Consider the following 21785-nt stretch of genomic DNA (forward strand, 5'->3'; position numbering starts at 1 on the left):
CAGAAAGCCATCCCAGATTCCTTAATAGAGGGAAAAATAAAGAGAAAACATACTTTTTCTCCTTTGCTTCAGAAAATACTGCACTTATACTGAGGTTTACAGTCATGTTGTACAAATATTCATCTTCCTCAAAGGACAGCCTATAGTGCCTTCACTTCTGCATCCACGTTTATTTCCCAGCTCTGTCAGTCGGGCATGCAACCCTGTTTGTTCCAAATGAGGGAATAAATACTGCATGACTTCAAACATGCATTCAAATAGAAATCATGAGGTGAGATTATATGAGCTGAGATGAGAGAGGAATCTACGTCACTGGTCATCAATTATTAACTTGTTTTTGTAATACCTTTACTTCAGTCTGGTGTTCCACTCTTTTGCTTTGGCTTTCAAATGACTGCCATTTGACCTTTCTTCAAAAATAATGATGAACAAATGAAACTATAGGGTCCAAGCTTATATTTCAAGGAATGTAAAGTTACTACACCTATGAAATTAAAGCACTATGAAACAATAGACAGTAAAGCAATTAGTTGTTGGTAAATGGATAAAAGATCAGGTAGTTATTCCTCAGCCTCCGTCAGACTGTACTGTAAATTACACACATTTCATAAACCACGATGAATGAAAGTAAATATGCAAGCATGTATTTCAGTGGGTGTTTTACTGTGGAAATGCATTCATGATCTTTAACTATCCCAATCGTTGTGACACTTGAAGACACATTAGTGTATGGGCATGCAAGCTGGCACACACGCTCGTCTTTGTGTATAGGGGCGTAAACACGTGGATGTGCTGCGTGTCCAGCCCGCTCTCATCAACCCTCTGGACATCATCATGTCTGTTGAATGCAGAGCTGGAGGTGGATTTGTTCCATTGTGTGTTCTCGTGTGTGTGTGGACGTGAGATCCCATTGGCAAGGTAGAGGTCAGGTGTTAGGCAGTGAAGAATATACAGGTTGCCTTCTGCTGCAAACCTGCTACTTCCTTTTTGTTCATTCACATACAGTATAGCGTCCATGTGTGCGCACGTGTATGTTACTAAGCTGAATGAGTGTCTCAGGGCTGCATGTGACCATAGAGGTCAGATGTTACTCAGCAGAGGTTATAGAGTAGTGCACCCTATGACAGAACTGCTGTTACACGCCTTAAGTTGTTCAAATGCGTTGGTCCCCATGCTGTCCTCTACGTCTCATATGAGTGCGTGCACATGAATCTCAGGCCTTAACTAATGTTCATGTGTTCATGAATCAGCTGCAGAAGAGGCTGCAGAGAAATGGTTGGACATGTAAGTGGGTGTGAATATGTGTTTTCAGCATGGTGTGAACAGAGCTGGAGGAGTTAAAGCACTGACCTAGGTCACTGTCAGAGTAACCCACGGGAAATCCTTCTCTAGCCAGAGAAAATGTCATCGTTGAGAGGCTTCGAAAGCTTTGGACACTCTTCCTGTTATAATCTTTCACTTGCCGTGTCTTCCCCTCTTTTCTCTTTCTCCCTGTGTCCGTGCATTTAGACGTAAATTGTGTGTCTGCTATAAAAGCGTTGCTAATATTAGAAATAGTCAAGACTATGTTATGAGTAATGCTACAAAGGAGGTTTGGATGTATTTTATCTTGTTATAGAGTTTCCTAATTAAAAGGAAGAAAATGTGAACATCAAGACAGCCTTTCAAATGTCCAAATAGGTTTTGTTCACCGTGGTTTTTGCTCCTTGAAAATGTGTGTTTTCCAGTTTCGGCTGCAGCCACATCATTCTTTGAGAACTGTTTCTGGTAGCTCTAAGGTGTTTGCGTCTTGTGAAATGATAGATTGTGACTCTTCTTTGTGTTATGTTATCTACTTCCTACCCACACACCAAATGCTCGCTTCGTGTCAGAGATTTTGAGCGTCCCAGCTTCTTTGTTCAACCGTGGCAAATCTATCATTGCAGATGATTTCAAATATACTGTACTGCAGGTGATGATCCAGGGGTCACTCTGCTGTTTTGCTCACTCACAGCTGCGGTCACACCTTTGCTTTATATCTTTTCTTTGTCTGATTCTAGTCTCTGTGTGAAGAGAGAAGCTAGTTGTCTGTGACTATTTACTGCATCAAACTGGATTTTCAAGACTGCTGTCAAATCTATTATGCATGTGTTTTTAGCATTTTAAGTTCAAGTTAGGTTGACCTAAATGTTTCCCTTTACCAATCAACAAGAACATTTAGAAATATGATTTATCATAATAATTAAAATTAGCTTGACTACACTATATATATATATATATATATATATATATATATATATATATATATATATATATATATTTATGTATACTGTTGCTATTAGTTGATTTTTGCAAATCATTAAACCTAACAACATTAAACTTCCAGTCGGGTTTCTAAATCTAGTCACAGGGGTGGCAGTGCAGCTGGCCAAATGTATATCTCTTACTTTGTCTGCAGCCTGTGTTGTCTTATTCTTTGCATGCAGAATGTGTTATCGGGGGAGTTTCACCTTCTGAACCCCTTCTTTTCTTTCCTCCACAGATCATTGCATATCAGCCATATGGACGCTCTGTAGACTGGTGGGCATATGGAGTGCTGCTCTACGAAATGCTGGCAGGCCAGGTGACTGGTACACACACACACATATAGAGATAGACAATGGTTTTTAATTTGTAATTGTCCGCAACATATTATACAGTAATATGTTGAACCTGCATTATTCATAGAAATTCATAGAAACTTTCTTGGCACATAAATCTAACCTCCTCCTACACTTCTAACCATCCTCTTTTTTTTCAATCTCTTTAATGGTTTGACTGTATTTCTTTGCTAATATTTTAACACGGATGAGTAGCGGCTAATTAACCAATCATGGAGCTTTTACGTTGCCAGGATTTGTGCACATTTTGAGCACATAGATTTTTGTATTTCATGCACCAAACCCCTCATCTCTTTGTGCTGCCACTGAGAAACCTAGTTTTCCCACACTTTCTTTGTTGAATTTTGGATGCAGCACAGTGTGCTGCCAGTCGACATGAGTTAATACTGTAGACAGTGTTCTTAGATATAAAAGGGAACATATCGGTAATCTGTTTGCTGGTGAAGTTTTGCTGTGTGTGTTGAGAAATCAATTGTACCAAGTCAGGAGCAGGAGGACATGGAGTTACTCTTAGTGAACACTGTCAAAGATGCTTCCTGTGGAGGAGTACTGAGCTCGGCTTGGACCAACTGCAAGTCCAAATCTTTTGATGTTCTCTGAGTGCTTTAAGTCTTTCATTTTTGTTTAGCTCTTTCCATGTATTGTGCACCGAATAATTACGTCCCTTTTAAGCTTCGTAGCATGTATGTATTCTACTGTATGTATGGTTTGCTCTGTATTATGCTTTCATCAGGCTGTTTCTATGAGCTTTAGTTATCCTGTTTAACATCAGTCTGGTGGATTTATTAGAATTGCTTTAAGATACTTTTTTAAAGGGCTTCTTATTTGAAAAATAAAATCATCCCATCAGAATGTTTTCTTCTTCAGGTTTTAATCAAAGTTTTAGGTTTTAAACAAACTCTGAGTAAAAGTTAGTTATTAAAACAATTAGCAAAACAAAGGTTTTTCCCTATTCAAAGGTTCCCTTCATGTCTGTAAGGTGGGCACGACTCAGACAGGTTATCTCTAGCAGAAGGGGGCCGGTGGAGTGGAAATGACGAATAATTCATTTTATGGACTGTCAAAACAGCCGCATTATGGTTACTGATGATAACCACGCAGTGAGGAGGGAGGAAAGCTGGGTCATTCACTCCATTTGCCCTGCAAAGTCTACCTGAGAAACGTGTTTGCACAAATTGTTCCTTGTTGTTTTCTCGTGCACCCCGTTCACTGTTTTCAAACGTTTCAGGCTCAAGTTGTAAGTGGCTTCAGGACAACGTCCACTTTTATCCACAACATGCTGATATATGAAACGCCAGCAGTACTCTCATGGTAATGTCCTTTCACCCACAGCCTCCCTTTGATGGAGAGGATGAAGATGAGTTGTTTCAGTCCATCATGGAGCACAATGTGTCCTACCCCAAATCTCTGTCCAAAGAAGCTGTCTCCATCTGCAAAGGGGTGAGTGGACCTTCCTTATCATCAATGAAAACTTTCTAAACCAGTTTTCTGCTTAAGCATAAAGACAGGTCAGTCTATTTCATCACACATGGATAACTTTGTAACTGCTGACATCCAGGCAGTTTTTTTTTTTTTATACATTCAGAAAAATGCTCATACAAACCATCTGATATGAAATCTTCTTCTCGTCCTGTTTATCTGGGACTTTTTCCCCCAGAAGCTCAGTGCAAATCCTGCAATTCCGCTTTTTAAACACTGCGTCTTTCATGCCTTTCATTGAAGCCAAAATAATTGAACTTGTAAAAAGGCTACAAGCTCTTCCTGCTGACGGGCTGTGTCACACTGCCTGCTGTAAGGCTTTTCTTAGCTTTCCGGAGTTAGATGTCACATGTGAGAAGGCTAGCTCAATTCGCTAGTGTAGACTGTAGAATAATATCTGGGAATGCAGCTGAACGTCCCCTCTTTTCTTCTCACTCACTTCCAGGTTCTTTGACATTTTTCATTTTTACAGAAGAACATTGAAGGCAGCCCTATTAGATCATTCAGTATATGTCCGGAAATGTGACCTGGGTGTTATAAGTTATAAGTTTATTCCAATGCTTAATAGACATTTTTCAAAAATTCCTGTAACAACATACAACCTGAAAATGAGAGGAGCTACTGTACATCATCGAGTGTTCGTGAGATATGGTTTGATATATCATAGAAAATAGTGCCCCAAAGTATGAGTGCAAAACAAATAATAATTAGAAATGAATTGGCCGGTAATATAGGCCAGAAGTTTAGTGCTAAAATTCATAATATCAGGTACCTGCCCACTGTGTGCAGGTACCTGGGACAGGATTTAACATCTGGCATCTTTAGCCTGAAATCATCTGTAATGGAGGCGTATTAAAAGCCCAGGACAGCAACTCTGAATCACTCACAGTTGGGTATGTATCTTCCATCCCAGGATTTCAGTCGGCCGTCTTCCTGTTCAAACATTGGCATGACGAACTGTCCCCAGTCTACATAGTGAGACTCTACATGACTCAAATTCAAAATACAGAGTCTAGTGTTGTGCTGGCCAAATGCACCGTTATTAGTCTTGTTGACATTGTTTGATTACATTAGATTATCTCCCCTTTGAAGTGTTTACCAAGAGCTCTTCCTCATAAGATCTGGGGAGTATTTAGACTCAGCGGTCTCCTGGGAGCTGTTTTTTGCGAGCGCTAATATTTGACTGTTGAATCTCCAGAGACAGAAGGAATTGAACAGTGGGTCAGTGCAAGTCAAGCACGCAAATACTGGGACATAGTTACTGTGTGTTTCATTTCATCTGAACAACAGAAGGTTTTGGAAGCAGATGAAACAAAATTATCAGTGGGATTTTTAAGGACACTTTTCAAACCGAAAACTGAATCGCAGTGACTTGGCATGAGTAAGGAAGAATGAAAAACCATGTGCAGAAGTCGTGCATGCAGTAATATACTTGCACCCTAACCTCTGCTTGTATGGCCATGGCAATATGTAACTATTTTCCATCAATATCCACACATGATGCGCATTAAAAATGGGTGAATTCTGGCCTCTGCCGAGTCACAATCACTTATGATGTGAGGCTCACCTGATCATAACTGCTTGCAGTAATGAGACACTGTATGCAGAGTGGTTACATGCATTGTCCACATTTGTGGATGTGTGTAAGTAAATGTAATAATGTTGTGTTGTGTGCATTTTTAAAAACTTAATGTGCTAAGTTGCACAGTTGTACCCAGGCCAGACTCCCCACTGACATAGAGACCCCATCTGCTTTTGTGTTTTACTCTAATTCATTTTTTCTTTCTGTCTCCCGCATCCCCGCTCCTCCCTCCCTCCCTCCCTCCCTCCCATCACACTAAGTGTGACAATTTGATGTTCTAAGCAGAAACAGCAGGGTGGCTCCAAAGTTATGTAGCGAACACATGCGTCTGAACCTTCTGCTGACAGTTCATGACCTGGTGGAGCCACTGAAAATTGAGTGTCGACAGTTTGCAGACAAAATGTTCTCCACCTCATTTTCTTTCTTTTTAAAAATATTTGTCTTGTGATGATTATCACTTAAATTACTGATGCACAGTAATTTAAACCACAAGTTTAAAAAAGAAAGTTTGACTGATATGGTAGAAGGCCAGCAGTCAGTCATTTAAGAGGACATTTCAGGACTTGAGATGAATCATTTTGACGGTGACGGCCCTGTGTTTGCAGCAGAACGCTTTCTCACCAATGAAGAGACAGAAAGCTGCAAAGCTGAAAACGTTTGCTTCCTTGTCAACAGCTGTGTGTACAGTACTCTGCCAGCTTGATGCACTCTGCTAGTTCAGATATGACGCAGCCTACAGCCTGTGGGTTGAGGGGCTCGCAGCAAAGAAACAGGCCTGCTGTAATTCTACAAGTAAAATTAGACTTTGATAAAAGTTTGCCATTTTAGCAAGTTCAGGATATACTGCATGTAGACAGTATATTCCCTATTGAAGATGGAAATGCAGATACATCATGTTAACATAATGTAACAAAGACTCATATTCCGGTACTTAAACAAGTCGTTTTGGACTATAACTAAAAAAATGCATGTAAATAACACATCTTTTGATCTAACTCCATGTCCTACTTTTTGTTTCTTCCAATGAGCAGCTGATGACCAAGCATCCGTCCAAGCGTCTTGGCTGTGGCCTTGAGGGAGAGAGAGACATCAGAGAGCATGCCTTCTTCAGACGCATCGACTGGGAACGCCTGGAGAACCGGGAGATACAGCCGCCCTTCAAGCCCAAAGTGGTAAGTCCCTAGAATACACACATTTAGGGACAAAAGTGATTAGGTTCAATTTGTATTTCACAGTCTGATTAAGTGTCATGTTACTTGGTATAATTACTGTAACCAAGGTTAAGGTGATTGCTAACCACTTTGAAACACTCTTGGCTTTATTAAAACAAGGCCACATTTCCTATTAGACTGTCTGCTCCTGTCAAAAAGAGCTCGTTCTTTTCTTTTCGTGTGGGTGCATGATGCAAAGAGGAGTAGTACAGAATGAGTCCATGTGTCTTAAGCCAGCAGGTTTTTACAAACAGCAGTAATGTGGTTAAGTTAGGCAATTTCTAGCGGCCGTGCTAATTAAGACACAAGCAAAGAAGAAAGTGCGGCGATGACGTTCATGGAGCCAGAAAAAAAATGGGAGGAAGTTGAGGTGAATGGATGAGTCAGAAAATTAGGACTTTGCCACAGAATACAGGTAAGTATGTCAACTTCTGGAGCCCTCTTCTTCTGAGCGAGCTTAATGACAAACAAATGGAGAATTAGCATCATTACATTTACATTTACATTTAGTCATTTAGCAGACGCTTTTATCCAAAGCGACTTACAAGTGAGGAACAAGGCAAGCAAACAAAATCTAAGTCAAGAAGAAACAACATCAAAGCAAAGTGCTATCAAAAAAGTGTTACTGTTTCAAGAGATGTTAGAAAGAAAGGGTAGAATTTTCTTTTTTTTTTTTTTTTTGCATCAGCACGTGTTTATCCCCAGGCAGTCAACTCCTAATATTTGCGTAATGGTGGTGGATTGAAATGCACATCAGTCCTTTTGTCGGGACATTCACTTAAAGTTTTCTCTACATAGAATGGAAACCTGACAGCTGCCAGTCCGTCCAACACCTCCAGCCACAAACATAGCTGCACCACGTATACTGATGTTGAGCGTATACTGTTGTAGACCACTTTGGCTACACTTTGCACCTGGTGGCTTAATGCACACGAGGAACATCCTTTCTCTTTTCTCAGTCTCAGCGGTCTTTGCTCTTTCTGGCTTTGGTGAAGTCATGTTTCCTTTATCTTTTCACCCACATGATCACCAATATCAAACATCTGCCCTGTATGCCATAAAGCAGCAGGTAGAGGTTTTCTGTTTTCTAAACTGTCGACGTGTATGCCTGTAGAAAGTATCCCATTAAAATCCTTAATACCTGTTGAAAAAGCTGTCCTCTCCGAGCACAGTGTATCACACACACGCGCACACGCACAACACAATACACATTGACAAGACAAGTAAACAAATACAGCCTTCTAACCTTCTGCATATATCTAAGCAAACAAGAACAGATGTGTTCATCACTTCAAGGCAAATGTGGTGTGGCAAGACATTTCATGCCCCTCTGCTCCCTTGGGGACTATTTGTTCTTGGCTGTTTGTTTATTAACTCAGTCTTCAGTCAGATTTGTCAGAATACACACACACAAGCAACGAAAGCCACTAGTTTACACTTTACAAGTTACATAAGTAAAGTTAGGTACTGTAAGGTCAGACATTGTTTTTAACCTCTAAGTCAGTGGGAGGTATTTTACTTGATTCACTTTGAATGTGGTGTTAATTTCTATTCACAGATGATGAACGTTTTCACACAGTGTGCACAATGTCGGGCATTTTGTGTCTAAGCACTGTTGAAATGAAATGAAACAGGTGGTGCATAATGTAGTAATCCAAAGCAAAGTTACTTATGAGGCATATAATGTATTCAAAAGCAGCCATTTGGAAAATCAATGAGCTGTCACTTCAAATGGGATTTTCTATGTTTACCGCTCTATAAAACTGATTCTCCTGGTTTGTTTGTTGCTGCTCGTCTGCTCAGATGAACACAGATAATCCTTATCTCAGCGTGCCACATTTTTTGATGGGGTCACTCTCCTCAGTGTTTTTTATTAACATCCAATCTCATTTAATGCCCTTAGAATTCACTTAATCTCTCCAGGAAATCCTTCCAACTAACATAATAATACTTAGCCATAAAAACAAGCTGTATCATGAAATGAATATATTTACTACTTTCACTTTCTACTCAAAGTGAATTTACACAAACAAACACCTCAATCCTCAAGATGTATTAAATAAAACAAAACTATTTGCATAGTTACCCGAGCTAAGTGGATTTTTTTTTTATCATTTAGCTGCTGATGTTGTTAGTGATGTAGTAGTTGTGGCTAAATAACATATGTTCTTGGGTCTCGTTATATGAAGATGAAGAATTTATTCATGTATGTGAGTCTTTCAGGTATAATGATTGATTGTTGATGTAATGTAACTGGTCCATTACAACATTCTGAGTAGGAGTGACTGTCAGTTCTTCATATGGGATGTGTAATATGGGGCCATCGTTACTTTCTCAGGCTCTCATCTCAATATATAGTTAATGTAACCTTCATTTATTATAAATGCATATCTCATGTAGCACATTTTGCAGCACTGCAAAGGGCAGTTTTGAAATCTCTGGAGTTCACGCTAGATCATGTAGAGCCCACAAACATTCTCCCTTTTTCTTTCTGTCATTCTCCATACACATACACACACACACACACACACACACACACACACACACACACTGACATGAAGTAGGTCACTCAGTGTCCTGTGTGGTTATGTGTTACTTACATGTTTATTGTAACTATTGTAGTTCTCCTCTGTTTCAACCACCCCAGGGCTCCAGTTCTTCTAATAAGGTGAATCCTGGCCTCTTTGTCCCTTTAGTCACCTGCTGAGTGGTTGTGCTGAGTGTCCTGGAAATAATGTGTGTGCATGTGTGAGAAAACGTGTGTGTGTGTGTGTATGTGTGTGTGTGTGTGTGTGTGTGTGTGTGTGTGTGTGTGTGTGTGTGGGAAGAAAAGCAAAAGAACAAGACTTCTTGCATGTACGCCTCGTCTCGGTGTCTGTTTGCTGTAAAGGAGTATGTTGGTGTGGGGGGGGGGGGGGGGGGGGGTGATCAATATTAGCAGAAACAAAAGAAAGCTTCTCTGCTGGTTTATTTGTCCACACTAAAGTTGTTATTTTACTTATCACATGTGCTTGGTGTTTGCATGCACTGTAGATGCAGGGTAACAGATCAGAGCAGTAACAAAACATTGCTGAATGGTCCCCATACCCACCATAACCTAAATTATAATGATTCATATCCATCTCACTATGCCATGTAATACAGCACTCATTTTGAGTTCTCCTCTCCAGATAACTCTACATCCCCACATCCATTCGTCCTCTTTCCTCTCTTCTTGCACATGTATCCCTGTTCAATCTCACTTCATTCGCCTGTGACAGCTGTGGAATTGCAATCAATACACCGGCTGCATCCAGCTGAGAGATTCAAACCATCTGTATCTATTGGGCCGGGGCTTCAGACATCATGGAAGACACAGTCTGTGTGGTAGGATGAGTGTCAGGGCAAGCTCAGTTCATGTTGACAGTAGTTAGTGTTACATATTTGCAGTGCTGGATGTTGTCACCGTGCAGCTGTCTACTGCAGGTAACAAAACAAGCGTGTAATTAGATGTCAGCCACATGCAGCAAACAGCGTCGGTATGAAATCAGGCTAATTCTTGAGAGTACAACACAACATACACATTATTGATGGCCACATGTTTTGCATCCAGAGCAGGATGCAAAAAGTAGGTCAAATAGGTATAAGCTGGTGATTGATAGTGAATGAAGGGAGGGAAGCAAGAAAGAGTGGGAGGACTTAGTCATTGCACAGAAGTCCTGGAACATAGTCCAAGGAAGGGAAGTGTGTGCCTGATGGGATACATGGACACACACACACACACACAAACAAAAAGCAATATGGATGAGTTGTGATTCATTGTAGCTGTAGGAAAATGAGATGCGCAGACTTGACTGAGCATGTCTGCTTTCTTAGTTTAGCTTACAGGAAGCAGTGTTTTCAGTTTGTTTGTTATAAAATATTATATTTTTCTATTTCCTGTACTTATTACATAATGTGGGGTCAAGATATAATTTCTAATAACACCTGTAACAGACACAGATTGGGTTAAAGCAGAACCGGGGATGTTCTGAGCTACTGTAACTCAGCTCAGCAACTCATATTCCTTGGTGCAGAGCTAAAAGCACTGATGGAAGTGTTGTGCTTCGTTATTTTTTTACATTGCACATTCACATTTAACAAATTTAACCATGCTCCCAGTTTAAAAGCTATTTTTCTGTTAAATCTTTAGAAAATGTAAGCTAAAGCTAAGCAGTTCACGGCAAGTGACAAGCTCACAATTCAGCAAAACAAAGCATAATGTTCGGGAGACGATGACAAGAATGGAGAGCTCCTATGCCAGTGGCATCAGGGAGAGGGAGGTATAGTGCGCGAGAGAGTCTTGGCACAACTCTTAATGGAGGCTGGCACTCATTTATCATCCTAAGTAGCTGAGTGTTCTTTTAATATGCTTGAGTGCAGAGGCGTGCATGTCTGCATGTGTGCCGAGAGAGAAAAAGAGAGAGAGAGAGAGATTAAAGATGAAAGAAAGTAGGTCAAAAATCCATGTAGGACACAGTGTCACCATGTATGGAAGGATGTATCAACAGCATAATAGTTCTGGTCAGCCCATAAGGGTTGGCTGAATCACTCAATGAGAGATAGACGATGTAAGACCAGCACTGTGCTTTTCCAGAAGGGCAAATTGATGTCCCTAAATACGTCACAAAGGAGGTGAGGCATGGTTGTTAAGACCATATTAATGGTGGCCTAATTTAAGATGATTCTTCTTTAGTTCTTGTTGAGCCAACCTTTGGGACTTAAAACATCTGTTTTACTGACCCATGGAAGGTCCTTTATTTGTAGTGTGATCCTTTTTGTCACAAGAATCAAATCATTTCAACTTACAGCACTTAATAGCATGGGCAGTGAACTCACCATGCTTAGCACTGTTAAAGTGCTACGGTAAACTATGTTCAGCGCCGCCAGCTGAGGCGCACTCCCACATATGCTTTAATTACACACTTTGAGGAGTGTTGCGTGAGAGTAGTGGCCTGTTGTCACATAAAGTAACTATTGTGTGGTTTTAAAAAGGCTCGTCTTGGTGGTGGAGATAGTCTCGTGGAGGTCAGAGTGAAAACTGTGTTGCTTCACTTGAGCGACAGATGGTCAGTGATGGATCGAAGAAGACAAGTACACAGAGAGGCATAGCAGTTGAAGGATGCTGCCGATTACCCGTCAGGTATCTGCTGTGTGGGAGAGAGTACACTGTGAGACAACACACACACAAACACACGCAGGCACATTTACTCATCATCTTGAAGTGTGTGTCCTTCCTTCTATCTGCTCTGACAGGGTGGTTGTGGCTCGGAGCAAACCTCACCTGTCAGTCATAGGAAGACACCTTAAAATCATCTGTTTAACATCAGTGCCTCTTAACTCACCTCATGTGTTCTGTCTGGCCTAAAAAAACAAAACAAAACAAAACAAAATATAAATGTTGGTGCCTGTAAACTGCAGTGTTTTATTCTTGGCACACTCACACAGCCGTGCCTGCACACCCAAGCAACGAACAGTTGCTTGCTGTTAAACACACACACACACACACACACACACTCAACGTTATGTAGGCGAGCAGTTTAGTAATGAGTTAAAAGTTTAGTTTAGTTAAGAGATCCCAGTTTGTGTTTGTCTGCCCACTTACCAGCTATTAAAATTAATTGTAAGGGACTGAAAGTGAACTGAGCTAAGGATCAGCAGATGATTCTTAGAAATAGTGGATCTCACTGAGTTTATCAGTCAGTCACAGTACTGTGCTAAAGGAGTATTCAGCGTATCGCTGGTGTTTAGTAGCACTGAAGTACAGCTTACAATCCAGACAAAGGACAGATGCTTTGATGGTAGAGATGTCTGTCCGCTGCACAAGTGTGACGGGTGAAGCGGTCACACTTACTCAGTCACTAGATCAGTACATGCCGAAAGGAATAAGCTTACAGCAACCGCACTTTTAAAAAAAACAGAAGGACAAAACAAAGTTCAAATGCTTCAACTTGTCCTTAAAGAGCTTATTGTAGTTTTAATATTCTGTCATCAGTCCTACGTTACAAACTACTGTCAGCTACTATAAAAACAGATTAAAAATTACACTCATTTATTGAGTGTAATCAAACCAAATATCTTCAAAACCATGAATCTTCCAAAGCTTATTTATATTTCCAGAGTCGACATTAGGCCACGTTTGCTGTACCTGAACATCTGATGTTTGGTGAAATTTTTGCCTTTGCAGTCACAACCACCCACTGACTTTAATGCATCAGTGTTTATTTCTATGACAACAGTGACAAACTGCCATTATCCTCTCTTTCTGTTCAAATCCTGTGTTCGAGCCCCCGTGATATTTGACTTCACAGGCTCCGTTTTATTCGCAGCCAGCTGCAGAACAGTACCTCCCCAGGGAACAGGAATTTCAAGTGGTGCACTGAGTTTTTCAGAGTATGGTGTACTGTATGTGCGTATCTGGGTGTGCGAGCGAGTGTGTTTGCGAACTCGTGTAGGTGTGTGGGTGGATTGGCTGATGAGGATGGAGAAGGATGATATACAGTATGCAGACCGCTCTCTGTCTCTCTCAAAAGACAGAAGAATCATTTTTGTAATAACAATTGTATAATGAATTGATTGAATAGAAAGATGCACTGCAGATAAACAGAGAACCGAATCAAAGAATTAAACATTGTTGATGTTGATTGTGACACCCACTATCACTGGGTGTAGGTGAGGATGGACTGCTTTTTTTCTAACTCATCTTGTTTCTTCTCCTCTAATTGAACTGTAAGGGTACCACACTACCTGAGAAGATCTTCCACAGAAGTTAATCCTGAGGGCAGGCCAATGGCATTTAGTGAAAGGAACAGAATCATTGCAAAAAAAAATAAAATACAGTTATTTAGCTTCCTAAATTCGTTTAGCTTGAAAGGAGGCTAAACAGCTGTTCTCTATGCTACACCCAATGTCTAGTGGTGGAAATGGTTGTTGGAGAAAAAGCCTAGCAGACTTAGGTTTTAACAGGATCTGTTAAAGTGGGCTTCTCTTGGAGATGAGGAATAATTCCACGTCACTATGGAACCAACCCATGATAAATACAGTAATATACTATAACAATATACCAAGTATAACATGACATGTTGGTTTCAATTACACTTCAATCATGTGTTTTATGTTGAAAGCTTTTTCCATTCAAGGAGACTAAAAATAAAAATGAGATGCACACCCACACCCCCCAAACGCGCACATGACCTGCCTTTGCTGAGGAATTCTCTGAAGTGTTAATTCGTCTGTCGTGTGACACGAGTTACCTCCTTTTGATTCACTTTGATTATCCCCTCATCACAGGAAAATGCAAACACTTCTAAGAAGTGTTTAAATACTGGCAGCTTGGCCTCTTATGAACGCTAATTAACCTTTGTGTGAGACCTTGTTGCACGTTGGTGCTGTTGCTATTTTTACACAATGAATAATTTCATGTTTCTGTAATTAGCTTGGTGTCAGAAGTACATATATATCATGTCTGACCAAAATAAAGGGAGTGCATCACAGTGGAGTATGAGGTCAGTGGAAACACACAGTGCCTTATTGCTGACGTCCTGACACCGTTTCCTCTCACAGAATTAATTAAAGACCTTTTTGCTGGAAACAGTATTGTTTATTTTCACAGCTGTGACACTGTTGATTCGGACATTTGAACGGTACGTACGTGATTCAGGGGAATGAGATGTAGAGCATGTAATCTGATGTTAACTTCAAACCGCGTACAGCAGTGGGAGAAGTCGGGGATCAGGTGTGAAATACTGTGGGTTTTTATGTGGGCCAGGGAACAGGATGAAGGTGCATTTTAATTAGTTGACAGGTTAAAGCCTTAGTGTTGCTTTATGCACATGGTCAAGTTGTCGAGCCCAGTGGGACTGGTTTTATGTAGTAATATGATGATATGAAATGGAGGACCACGCTAGTCACTCATGATTGATGACAACGCTGCCATAATAATTTCTTCCCCGTCCTTCTGGCTCATTTGAAAAGTTCCAAGAAGTTAAAAACTAATTCTGCTGATTGAAATGGTCGTTGCTTTCTCAGAACTGCCTCGGACTCTACTTGGCTTCTCAGAACTCCACACAGTCCCGTCTGTTCGGTCGCTTGCACTCTGCAGATTACTTTACATATCTCTTCTCTTTCTCTCTCCTTTCTGCAGTGTGGCAAAGGAGCAGAGAACTTCGACAAGTTCTTCACTCGCACCCAGCCCCAGCTCACGCCACCAGATGAGCTGGTTATTGCCAACATCGACCAGGCCGAGTTTGCGGGCTTCACTTTCATCAACCCACAGTTTGTACACCCTTCGATTAACAGCAGCTTATGAGCAGGATGAGGACGACTTCCTGAAGATCACTGTACACTGCCACCTACTTAAATCAACCAAAAACCTAACATCTGACCACAACTTGATCAAAGCCCATGATAAATGTTTATGTGTTGGTTTTATTAATAAACGGGAATGTAGGGCATGCATATTTGTTCTGTATAACATCTTTGCCAGTATGAAATATGTACATTAGATTGCTTTCTGGCCACCACATGACATCATTTCCTTTCGATTGACATGAACATGTACTGTAGCTTAGGATGTCCTTCTTTATCCCTGCAAATCATATGGAAAGCTTAACATAACTGGATGCACTGAGACAGAAGAGTGTCAGGCTTTATTTGTCTATGTCAGTATATGACGAAATGAACACAATAAATAAAACGGTATGTGAAATAAACAAGAGGTTTTTAAAGGAGCATTCTGCTAAAATCGACTAATTCAAGGAAAGATGCCTCTGCAACCTGAAGGGACAAACATATAACCTGCAGCTTTAGTTGACAGGTCACAGACTCAGAATCAACCCATTATAGATATTACAGTATGTGATGACTTGAAGATTTAGAAAAGGTGATGTAGATGTTATATTTACTACAAAGATGAAGGGTTTCGGGCGTAGAAACAGCACCTTGTGATTCACTGTTTCCTGTCTCATGTTTACAGTTTTGTTCCCCCGTTGATTTCATTGATTGGTGATGGTGTAAACTCAATTCTGGCCATTCTCAACTTTCCAGGGTGCGTAGCAAATCAGCGGTGGGGTTAGCAATTACGTAACGAAATAACAGGCAGCCTGTAAAAATGCCAAACTGTGACACATCGGTTCAAAAGTGTTGTTGGTTCCAGTTTGTCAAAACTTAGCTTAACAGTTATCACCTTATTTTACCCGGTAATTAAAATTAAAATTAACATTTATCAAGCTTGATTTGTATTCTTAACATTAGTAATCAGTTTAGAGCGTGGCCAGTGGCAGAACAGTCTTATATCTACCTTGAAAAATCAAACTTAAAACGTTTACAGTTTGTTATGCTTTGATGCTCGTCAGTGTTACCTACTGTTTCTGTTCCACTCTGTGCCCCTAACCACAAAGTCTCCTCTTGCTCGTAAACGTCTTCACAGAAACAGTATGAGACATTTGAATAAACTCTCATTGTTTTTTTTAAGAATGCATTAACTGATGTCGTTGTGTGTTAGGCGTGCAAAATAGTTTTTATTGCATACAGTATCGTGCCCTCGAGAGCAGATCACACTTTTGTCAGGTGTCTTAGATACAGACATTAAAAATACTTCTGACATAGCTTTGTTCTCCTGACAGCAGACTCATCCTCCATTAGGAGGACGTCAGCTCAATCATTACTAGTTAAAGTGGAACCCTTTTTTCTTTATTTTTTGCATCAGTTTTTGTTTCCTCAATGTCATTAAACTAGATTTGTTTTTACTCTCCTCTTTTTTTTTTGTGATTTCATACATATTTTTCCATTAGATCAGATGAATATTTTACTGTATCATTGTGTATAACTCCTTTGTAAATAATCATGATTTAGTATAGCAAGTTACAGTTTTTATACCAACACCTGAACGTGCTTTTATTACATTAATTAGATAAAACAATATTTGTATGTGTAATAAATAAATAAATCTAGGAACGTCACCCAGTAACAGATCGACTTTTTAACAGCTGGACGTCTTAAATAGAATCCAGATTTATCTGTTCGGCTTGTGTTGGCAGATTTCTCATCCGATCTTTTCTTTTCTTCAATCGTGTTCAATCGTTTTTACTGTGAAATGTTTGCGGATTGAATGTGTGTCTGGCTGTTGATTGTCTCTCTGTATCTGCATGCTGCATCTTTCATGCATGTGATCATGCAACGAAGTATGAAACTTAAATGAATTACAACTTTAAAATGGACGCTCCATTCAAAATCTAACTTCAGGGGTGAGTGTCACCCCTCTAGTGTGGTAATAAATGTCACAGTTCACGTTGTCTAATACTAATACCCACTGTCCACACTGTCAACATGTTAATATATGTCCTTCAACTTGTTTGTACAGGTTAGATCTACAGAAAGGCGAGTGTTAAACTCTCCAAAAGAGGATCTCACTATAAGCATAGATCCTACATGTAGATTTCCAAAATGTAAAGTGGACTATGCTACGTTACAGTCAATTACCACAAGAGTGCTTATTTATGCTGTTTAAGACTAATTGAATTTTAATGACAGAGCTGTGCAGCAGTAATCAAATCAAATTTAGTTGATATGTGATAGACCATTGAAATATCAACTAACGCAACAAAAAACATTTAATAAGGAAGAAACAATAGAAGAAACCACAGGAAGAGCAACAGGGGAGACTGTCCTCATCCATGATGGAAGAAATAGATACCAATACTACTAAAAGAAAAAAAAACATGTCCCTGGTTGTAGATCAGTGCTATTATATGTTGAAGGTTGAACTACATGTACATTATGGCCCCTGGTTCATTTTTGGTGTATTTAGGACAACGTGGAACAGATCTATGGTTAGTGGTGATGCATGGCCAGTGGGACCACCCCCTCTATAGTGTCTCATGAATGGAGTTTATACTATGAGCTTAATGTTGTGTTGTTGTCTATTTGTAGCCGTTTCTTTTCATTTTTGTCCTTTTTTAACTTTATTTTTGGATGTTGTCAAGTTTATTTCTCTTGCTTCTGTTTAAAAAAAATCAGGAATGTTTCAAAGGATAAATCACATACGAAATATGTAACTGGGAACTATTGAGACATTTGTAATATTTTCTCAATGTTTTTCTAAGACTCGTGCTCTCCTAGAGTGTATCCTACTGTATGTAACCTTTTGCATGTGCCAAACTTGGATAACGCCAGAGCCCGACAGGAGCAGTGTTGCACTAGCTGCAGTCAGATGGATAACTCTCTGAGACCTGCCTAAAGCCACCTGCTCTATACTCTGTTTGCCACATAACATATACTCGCATGCTGCCATGAGGATACCAGTGCACATTGTGTCAGTACACTTTCCAATGCCAGTCAGTTTGACAGTCCACTCACTGTACACAACCGTAGATTTCCTTGTCTGTCCGGCCTCGGGCGAAAGAGTGTCTGAAAAACATTTCAGCTGGTGGAGCATTCGATTTAACATAACACAGAAATATTCATTGTACATATCCGGAGTTTACTCAGCCAGTCTTGCCCTTGTCTGAGAGACTGTATGCGCTGCTTTAACGACCCATCCCTTTAATACTTTAATAAAACTGATGACTTAGCTTCACGATCTTCTTCCTTCTCAGAAATGGTTTCAGAATATCAAGTCACGGTCAGTGTAGGCATGAAGAATATACTCTCTCCTTGTGTGCCTTTCCCAACTTCAACACATTTATTTAACATCTTCCTAACCTCTCTCCTCCTTGTTCTCCATTATCTTTTTTTTCTCCACATCATTGATTCACTAAATGTGTTTTTAATCCACTGTCAGACGAACTACTTTGAGTGTTTCAGCACATCTCACAGTACTTAATGAATGTAAATGTAAGTTCCTCTGCGCGCTTCATTCACACGATTGATCCATTGTCTTGTCTGTAAATCAAATTTTAAGGATATTTATTGAAGCCAGTAATGAAGTCTGAAAAAAAAAAAAAAAAAAGAAATCCTATCCTTATATCCTTGTGTATCTGCTAGCTTTACCTTTACCTCCCTGTGCCTAGGGATGCCTGCTGTGAGTGAGTGATTAATAAATACATCGACAATATCAAAGATGTTGATGAACCAGTGATGGATGGAGTTCAGTTAAATGAGTGAAAGGAGAGATGATGACGACATGTTTTAAGGCCAACCCCCCTGTGCCTCGTCACTTTCCTCCTGATGTCTCCCGTTTGCCCACTTTTGTTCCACCTGTTGCTATTTCCTCAGTGCCTGAGCCAATCCATCAACTTAACAACAGTGTGCTCCTCTTTTCACCCTTTAAATACCATCAGGTCAGGAAAGTAGTTAATGTTCCTCGTACTATTCACTCAGTACAGGCTTCAGTTCTTCCTCTTTACAGGCAATCTCCCAAACGCACCACGGGAAAGGAGTCAGCCAAATGTATTTTGGTGTTTTTCTTTGTTTACATCTATTTTTTTGTTTATTTTTTAATTTATGGTTCATGATTAGGGTGGCCGGTAAAGAATAAAACAACCTTAAGGATATTATCTTAAATGTGAGATTTTGAGAGAGAGAAAGGTCTGTTATGTCTTTTAAATGTTGGTTTTCTTGCTTGTTTTTCTTTTTGGCATTTCTTCAAACGCTCCTGTTAGGTACAGTTTTGTTTTAGAGGAATCCTGTTTATTCTTTGTCGTAAGTCGTTACTTTCCGTGTCCTGTTCGCTGTGTAATGACATGAGTCGAAAGTGAACTGCCATCCTTTTTTTGGCTGTACAGAGCACAGGATCAATGATGTGCAGGAATGCCTTATCGCTTTACTAATACCGTAACATGGTCTCTAATTTCCTCTCTGTGTTCATTTCTAACCTCAGCACCCATTTTGTTGTACAGAAATGACTTACGGTAGATATCCGCATAGGCTGTAAAAGAAAATATATTGTATTTTGCAAATGGCATATGTTTGTTTTCTTCCCTTGTCAGCCTGAAACCTTTAAAATGAGTCTGAGCTACTTACCTTGTAATTGATTGTGTCATTTGTACCTAATGTATGATAACACAAATTAAAAAAAGGAAAATCAGGTCCATACTTCTCTGACTGTTTTTGCCTTTTCATATAAATGTCTATTGTGGCTTTCCCTTGAAAGAAGTAGGTACACAGGTTATAGCTCAGTACGTTTCTGCAGCAGGCAATTAAGCGGCCAAAGCCACCATGATGTGGGAGCCAGACTCTTAGACTAACTAATAATTAGCACAGTTACAGTAATTACTTGGGAACACACACTGTAGCTAAAAAAAAAAAAACATTAGACTAAAGACGGAAAATACCTTTTTTTATTATTTCCTAGGGATATGTCATTCAACAAAATATCAACAACTATAAGACTTACTAAAAAAACACTTGTTGTTTCTAAAAATAAAAATAATGATAATACATTTTATTTATAAGCGCCTTTTTGAACACTCAAGGTAACTGTACTAACTGAGAAATGCAAAATGTTTCTTCCCAATTTATCTAAAAATTTAAAATCAGGGTCCATCTGAACATTTTGAATATAATAAATAAATTAAGATTCAACTATGATACAGAAGAAATGAATCTCGATCTCACAGAAGAGGATTCATTTCGCCCTTTAAGGACTGTATACTGTATTTTTTTGGCAGCTCAGTCTGGTTGTGTTGCCAAATATTTGCGATTCAGTGTTTTCTTTTCTTTTTCCTTGTGGGACCAGCACTAAATAAAATAGCATCCTGTTACTACTTGTAGAAGATAAAAAATGTACGTAGCAGAGCTTTTTTTTAAGTCTACAGTACACTGAATTACGTGAGAATAGTTTTAGTATCAGTATCATATACACTTATATCAGGAAGAGATAACGTGCAACACTAAGGAAGTGAGAACGTGTGAGGTGCTCACTCAGTCCCATTAAGTAAAACTGTTTTTACCACTCGGCTCCATTATCGTATTGATCACTGAGAAGTTTTAATTTCTTCCAACCTTGACCTCTTTTTGGACTCTACCTTATTAGTCTTAGCCTCTAAACAGCACACAGACTCTTCACAGCTCAGTTGGGAGCTTTCATCTATCTTATTGACGTTTTCTCAAATGAGAGCCCACAATTACTGAAGTTCCTAGCTGGCAGGCAGCCAGTGTCTTGTAGGAGGAGAAACAGGTTTGTAAGATGGTTTCCTCGCTCTGTTATTCTTTGATGCCAAACGGTTATCATAAATACTCGACTGCAGTATCACATTATGCATCATTCTGGTAACATTTAATGAATAAAATTTGATCAGAAAAGCTGTATTTCTTCTCTCCTGGCATGTAATATTGATGTAATCTACATAAGTGTAGCTGTGTAATGTAGATTCACAGTGTACAGTATTATTTTAACTTGTCAGTGACAATGCATATCCAGTAACTAATGGCGTCTCATTAGAGAAAACCCTGCAGTATGTTGACTGTGGACCCAGCTGGTGTGGTAGGTAGGTTTCAGTCCGCTGGTTTCTCTCATTCTTCTGCACACACACACACACACACACACACACACACACACTCTATTTCTGTCTATATTTAACTTCATCAGATGTGATGACACCAGAGAAGTCTTTGAAACCGTGTTGTCTTGGTTTAACAGATAAAGAGAACGAGAGTTCGCCTCAAGAGCACAGTGAGAAAACGGGGTGAGAAAGGACTTGATTTCCTTCCTGGCAAAGTTACGTCCAAGGTCAAGTGAAAGCCGAGCTGATGACAGCCTCTCCTTTCACTGTGTGATCAAAATGTGCTGGTTGGTCACACACATGCGTGACATTTGCAACATGCTCCTAAATGACTGAATGAATGTCCACATTCATAAACACTCAGTCTGACTGGGTGTCCAATCTGTTCCTGTCAAAGTGAACAGACATTTATCTC

At 39.7% G+C, this 21785-nt stretch overlaps 1 protein-coding gene across 2 annotated transcripts in view; it reads left to right on the plus strand.

Moving 5' to 3' along the window:
- The window catches only part of prkcaa (protein kinase C, alpha, a), a 107692-nt gene extending 87735 nt beyond the window's left edge, over window positions 1-19957 (plus strand). For both annotated transcript variants that reach the window (XM_026359456.1, XM_026359458.1), the window contains 4 exons: window positions 2522-2602; window positions 3972-4079; window positions 6732-6872; window positions 15073-19957. In XM_026359456.1, coding sequence (XP_026215241.1) covers window positions 2522-2602; window positions 3972-4079; window positions 6732-6872; window positions 15073-15237 — 495 coding nt within the window. In that variant the 3' untranslated portion in view covers window positions 15238-19957. The remainder of the gene's footprint in view (window positions 1-2521; window positions 2603-3971; window positions 4080-6731; window positions 6873-15072) is intronic.
- Window positions 19958-21785: the final 1828 nt, after the last annotated feature.

This window comes from Anabas testudineus, chromosome 1 (genome assembly GCF_900324465.2).
Source record: "Anabas testudineus chromosome 1, fAnaTes1.2, whole genome shotgun sequence".
In the NCBI taxonomy this organism is placed as follows: Eukaryota; Metazoa; Chordata; class Actinopteri; order Anabantiformes; family Anabantidae; genus Anabas; species Anabas testudineus.